The 6,356-nt window shown below is 34.4% G+C and overlaps 1 protein-coding gene across 1 annotated transcript; it reads left to right on the top strand.

Moving 5' to 3' along the window:
- The first annotated feature begins 970 nt into the window (after positions 1 to 970).
- Positions 971 to 4,917, top strand: LOC121245799 (DNA replication complex GINS protein PSF2). The gene is made up of 8 exons (XM_041143669.1): positions 971 to 1,265; positions 1,340 to 1,414; positions 1,514 to 1,628; positions 2,738 to 2,837; positions 2,919 to 2,949; positions 3,029 to 3,121; positions 4,247 to 4,399; positions 4,623 to 4,917. Exons 1-8 carry the CDS (start codon positions 1,218 to 1,220, stop codon positions 4,638 to 4,640), a joined length of 633 nt encoding a protein of 210 aa, XP_040999603.1. The 5' UTR covers positions 971 to 1,217; the 3' UTR covers positions 4,641 to 4,917.
- Positions 4,918 to 6,356: the final 1,439 nt, after the last annotated feature.

Raw genomic sequence — 6,356 nt, 5'->3', positions numbered from 1 at the left:
TAAAGAAAACTCGTAGAGGAAGAGAAACTTGGGAAGAAGAAGGGAGAGGGAAGGAGAAGTGGCGGAGGGAGATCTAGAGAGAGGAGATGAGAATGATTTAGGGTTAGTTTTTTATTATTATTTTTACTTAGGATGTAAGTATAAAACCAAAATCTCAAAACGATGTGGTTTTATACTCAATAATTTGTTTATATATATGGACTATTGGGCTGGGCTGGAACAAGCTATAATGCTGGTGGGTTTAGGCCAAGCTTGGTCCCACTCCTTCAAATATTGCAGGTGAGATTGCCTACACCACCTAGGCGGACCCAGGGCGGTGGACGACAAGGTGGCTACCATGCCGCCAGGCCCTACCAGAGGCAAAGGAAAATAATAGTTTTGTTGGAATTATGGTACTTTCATTACAATTATTGAAAATAAGATAAATACTACAGATATAAAGATATTCTATAAAAATAAATTTACAAACTAACGTACTTTCATGTGATCTGTTAGATCTGTTTTATAATAAAAATAACTTTAGAATCTGACAATTCATACTATGTGATGTTAATTTATAAGATTATTTTTGTGTCATTTTTTTATGATCAAAGATCTCTAAAAATAAATTGATAACTATCTTTATTTTTTTTTAGAAAATTAATAATTATCTTTTTATGCTTTCACGACTCACGTTGGTGCACTTTTGGACTTTTGGTATTGTATAACTGTGTTTGGTACTTTCTTTATAAATAGATTTCGGATTTTTTTATGACGAAGTGAGTTGAGATTAAAGTTAAATAAAATATTATTATAAAATATTTATTTAATATTATTTTAATTTTAAAATTTTAAAAATTGAATTATTTATTTTATTTTATATGAAAATTTTAAAAAATTATAATAATTAGATAAGATAAAATAAGATAAATAGAGAGGAATTGTTGAAACAAACAAATCGTTCATTTCTCCTCCGTTCCCGCCGTAGGTAAAAGAGAAAAAAAAAGGAAAATTTGAATTTTCCCTCCTTATTCTAAAAAAGGTCATGATTTCTCGATCCAAATTTCAGTCACAATTTCGGGACGCAGTATCATACCCATATCCGCTTCTAGTTTCTGCTACTCTCTCTTTACTTTTTTTTTTGTTTTTTATCCCCAGCTCATCATCCTCCAATTTATCGTCATTCCAGATTCGGACCCTGTATAGCATAAACCCTAGATCCACTTACAAGTACAGATATGGCTGGCCAATCTGACCCTCACCAATCACTCTTCTCTGCCGAAGAGGTCGGTGTTTAGACGCTTGCGTGTGTCGATCGTTTCATTTTATTTTGGTTCTGATTAAAAACTTTTGTGCGCAGGTCGAGTTCATTGCGGAGGACGAGATGGTTGAAATCATCCCCAATCTCAGAATGGATGCTCTCAATTTCATCTGTGTATTTAATGTTCCTCCATTACCCTTCATCTTCATCTCTCTCCCCCAGTTGAATATATTATCTGTCAATGTGGTTGAGCTGTTTTTGATACAATGACAGGGGGATTTTGGTCCATTTTTCCCACAAATAGCTACTCAGGTGCCGCTGTGGTTAGCGGTGGCTTTGAAGAAGAGAGGGAAGTGCACTATTCGACCTCCACAGTGGATGTCAGTTGGTAAGCTTTTCCCAGCCCCAATTTGTTTGTTCAAACACAGATATAGACAAACAAGCGGTAATATGAAAGGGGAAGACACAGTAATTCTCGTACATGTTCATTTGGAATCTCAAAGTTATAGATCCCAAATAAAAAATCTACAGTCTACATTTTGGATGTTAGCCTAATCCTTTAAAATCAACACAAGATTGAGTATCATCGTGCATCTCTTGCCAGATGATATTGGAGATCTGGCAGAGAAGTACTTGCACGGTTCTAACTCTTGCTGAAAATCAAGGGTTTGTATCATTGTATGGTTCTGGTTTTATATATAGCCAAGTCCTTTAGGCGTTTATGCGATTATTGGTCATGGAAGATCATATCAAAAGCAAGATATATTATCTTTTGGGAACTCTAATGGTTGCCAGGGAGATCTATAGGATACTTCCTATCAACTTCGTAAACCATCCGGGGAGAAGTGGCTGTATGAATATTTGCTGGCCCTCTCAGCAATGAAAAAATATTTGTAGGAACATTCCAGTATGCAAATGTGGTTATCTGCAATACAAATAGAAAATCAATGGTGCAGTTTCTATAAGACGTGTTTTTTCATTCCAATCCAAGTCAAGAATCCTGGTTCAGTTTTATCAATCTGGCATTTTTGTTTTTATCCAAGTTTGTCAGTTTGATAATGTTTCAAATTGTGGGCTGTCAAGGTTTAAACTTAGTTAACCATACTTTTTAATATTGTGGCATTGGTTTCTTTTACATTTGGAGTATAATTCTAGCATCACCTGTTATGCTAATGTTTGTATAGGTTCAAATGCTCTAGGTCTCTATGTTAGCTTTCTTCAAATTAGCTGTTAGCACTACAGTTCCTGCAAAGGTGCCAATTCAATAAACTGGCTGTTCATCCTTTTTTTTCTTGGAATTCTGTTTCAATGAGTTGAATGCCACATTTACCTATTAAAAAAATAGTTGAATGTCAAATACCTTTAAGTCCTAGAGTATGGCTGTTATTCATGCTGTTTAGTTTGTATCTCTTTGAAACTGATAGGTTTTATATTTTTGCAACGCTCAAGTAAAATTAAGAAATGGGTTCTTATCATTTCATGCTTTGTGGAAACTAGAAAAGTTGACACAGGTTTTGGAAGCTGAGCGAGATTCTCAACGAATGTTTGAGCAATTACCATTTCATTACGTAGAAATCTCCAGACTTCTTTTTGACCAGTACGTATTGAAATGTTTTTACCTTCCTCTATCTTTATCACTTAATGATACTGATGTAAAACATAAATTCGTGGATGATAGTGCGCGTGATGACATCCCCGATGTATACATGGTGAGTTTATGATTCTCTAATCTTGCCTAGATGTGCATTTAATCTTTTGTATAGACTTTGATGTAGATCTTTTATGTAGGTGAGGTCTCTTATTGAGGACATCAGAGATGTAAGGTTTCATAAAGTTGAGACTAATTTAGAGACACTTACTGAGCGTGCATTTGCTTTGAAGGTATACAGTTTATGCCCCTTTGTGAATCTACCGATGCTGCATACTATTAATTGTATGTAGTGGAATCTAGTTTAAGGACTTGTTTAGATAATGAAATGAGATGAGATGAGAAATTCTCAAGATTTCTCATCATTTCCTTCTCAAACACAAAATGCTTTTCAATTTCAAATCTCCAATCTTTTCATTTAATCATGACTTAATCATTACAAATTTTACAAATTTCAAAAGAAAATACAAAAATAATACAACTTTTTCAAACTTCAAAACAAAAATAATATTAAAAAATAATATTCAAATAATTTTTTAACTTTATAATATTTTTATTCAACATTCTCAAAAATCAGTTTTGAATTTTGAGATACTCCAAGTGTCCAAATGAGTCCTAAGTTGGAGAGGGTAGAATTCATTGTTAACGTTGGAAGGAAAAGCAGTGCAAGTGTGAAGGTTATTGTCCTCTTACTTGCTTTGCATCTATAACCTCTTAAGTTAAACAATTCATAGTGATGATTTCAACCATCTAACAATTGACTCAGTCTTGCTGTTTTGTATGTGCAATGAAGTGCATGCAAGATTGGATCATACAGTGAGATTTCTATGATTTTACAGTGTCAAACGGAAATAATGGGGAGTGAGAAGGAGCATAAATTCACCATTTGACAATTAGGGTCAACTTGATCTCATGTTAACCTTCTCAATAGATAACTGGACGTGAAGTCCACTTCTCCAACTTAAACCATGCGGTTGATTGCATGTATGCCTCGTAAACTAATGTAAGCAATAAATCCAAATCTAAGAATCTTGGTGAAGCAGCCCTCTGTTTCTATAACAATGGAAAAACAAAACAAATGCCTAAGTTATGCTACTACCTGTAAGAGACTTGATGAAGATGTCTGTATAATGGTTATTATCTCTGGTTTTTCTATAACTTGTTGCATGGAGTGCAATATTGTTTTTGTTTTCTTACAAGTAAGTTGATTCACTGTTTAAGCAGTTTATATGTGAATGTGCCGTACTGTGTATTGGTTGAGAGAATGAGGAGCTAGAGGGATGATTAATAGATCTCTAATGGCCATAGTTTTTCTACTCTGATTTTTGTTCTCCTAATCTTTTTTACCTGAATTGCAGATAAACAATCTATCTGCAATGGAAGTGAATATAGTTCGCCCATTTGTTGGGAGAGCCCTACAGGCATTTTATAAGCACGATAGTCTGGAGCTGATACCAGATCAAGAGAGAGTGTCTGATAGACGGCCACAAGTAGCTAATAACGCAACAAGAGTAAGTTCTTGTTAACTTGCCTTTTACCATTTTATTTATTTTCTTTTATCATTTATGAGGATAATAGAAGGTTTCCCACAAAGCTCATTGTCTTTGATTACTTCTTGGTTAATGTAATCAAAGCATGTCTGAAGGTGACAAAGTGGTTTGCTAGCCTATTACAAAATATATTATTTTCAACAGATGCCAGTTCGTTGTCTAATTAGTCCTCTTTGTTTTCCAGCGGCATCTGCGGCGATAATATCATCTTGTCTATGACTATCCATCCTGATCAGAAAAAGTACTTTCTGCTTACTAGTTTGGAGGTATACCTGTCCTCATAATCTGACTGATTTTCTCTTTGTTATAATGAAATAACATCCTTTGAGTTCAACTCAAACCTTTCACGCTATTGATTAGTTTTATTTTCTTAGTTAGCTACAAAAATTTTGATACATCTTGTTGTGGTTGTGCTATTTAGCACTTTTCAACCTATTAGAACTTTTATGTTTAGGGGCGATGAACAGACTGATATATTTTAAAAAGTGAATGCATCTGTGGGAAGTTATCTCTGCATTAGTGGTCCACTTTGCCAAACCACCTATGCCTTGTCATTGGCGCGGCGTAGTAGCCTTTTTCTTTTAGAAATAAGATTGTTTCTTGCTTAGGGGAAAGGGGGAGATGTGTTCGGATACTTAAGAAGCCAGAACGTGCCTCGTGTTCCAATACGTGTGGCCCACCCGAAATTATGGATAAGTTAAAAGTTGTGTCGCACATGCAGGTGGGTTTTCTAGGCTTTATTGTCACGGTAACTTCGACGTAGAACCCATAAAATAAGGCAAAGGATGCCCGTTATATGCGACTCCGAGGGGGACTATTCTATCCAAGAATGTCTGCACCTCGTTGTCTTGCATGAAAACCTTGTCATACCGACGAGATTTGGTGACAACTAAGGTCTTTTTTTTTAAAAAAATTTTCTTGAGAATAATAATTAAAAAAGCTCTCTTTTAGGGCATAACTTGGTTGTTGGGGAACTAATGTTGTAGATTAATCTACATTTTTTAGCACCAAGAATTGTTTAGTTGTCTAAGGGTACGTACTTAGCTGTGCTTTAAAAATTTTATTATTTTCTTTGTTTCTTGGGCGGAGCAATTATTTAGATTCCCTCTTTAAGGTTTACTTTTCTTATAATCATCAGATTCCATTTTTAAAGAACGAGCCCGCTCCTTCAAAATTAATTAGCAATAAAGAAAGTAAATCCAGTGAGATTTGTGGTTCATATCCATGAATTTCATGTGAAAAAGTTTCCACAGGCTTGTTTAAAAAATAACTGGCTTTTAGCCAAACATTTTCTTTTTCCAAATACGAATGAATAGGTCCATTTCAAGGGCCAACTGCCTGGCTTAGAGCCAAGCGGTGGAGTCCAAGGATTTGGATCATCGATTTGAGAAATAATGTAACAATTTGCGTTTCTTGTAGCTCACGGATCGTTTGAAGTTGACCCGACCTTGTATCAGTTAAATACATCAACCATAATTGGGGTAAACATGAGCTATCTATCTACCTATTTATTTATCTATGTTTTAGTTCTCTTTATACTCTAGGTCGGGTCGAAATGGTAATCACAAGTCACAACACCTTAAAAAATGTAAAACTAATAAAACGGGCACTCGTGAATACTGATAAGGTTGTTCGACGTATCTATCTATCTATTTAGGCATAAACATGAGCTTTTGGCTAAGAAAATTTAATTCAACTAAAACTCTACAATTCGATCTAACCTTTGATACAACTGACTTATGTCTAGTAATTAGCGTGACAGTGTCTCGTAAAAATAATAGGAAAGAAGAATTTTATATATTATACTATCATCTTATCTTTATGTTAATGTGATGAAGTAATATTGTCTATTAATTGTTGAATTATTTTTTAAAATATTAATAAACGATTAAAAACTCTGTAAATTTGATTGAAGTAA

The sequence above is a fragment of the Juglans microcarpa x Juglans regia genome, chromosome 1D (genome assembly GCF_004785595.1).
Source record: "Juglans microcarpa x Juglans regia isolate MS1-56 chromosome 1D, Jm3101_v1.0, whole genome shotgun sequence".
Classification (NCBI taxonomy): Eukaryota; Viridiplantae; Streptophyta; class Magnoliopsida; order Fagales; family Juglandaceae; genus Juglans; species Juglans microcarpa x Juglans regia.
This window is presented reverse-complemented; position numbering and strand designations above follow the sequence as displayed.

Coding starts and splice junctions, on each gene's coding strand:
- LOC121245799 (XM_041143669.1), top strand. CDS start 1,218: ATGGCTGGCCAATCTGACCCTCACCAATCACTCTTCTCTGCCGAAGAG. Junction 1,415..1,513: donor ATGCTCTCAATTTCATCTGT/GTATTTAATGTT, acceptor ATACAATGACAG/GGGGATTTTGGTCCATTTTT. Junction 1,629..2,737: donor TCCACAGTGGATGTCAGTTG/GTAAGCTTTTCC, acceptor TGTGGAAACTAG/AAAAGTTGACACAGGTTTTG.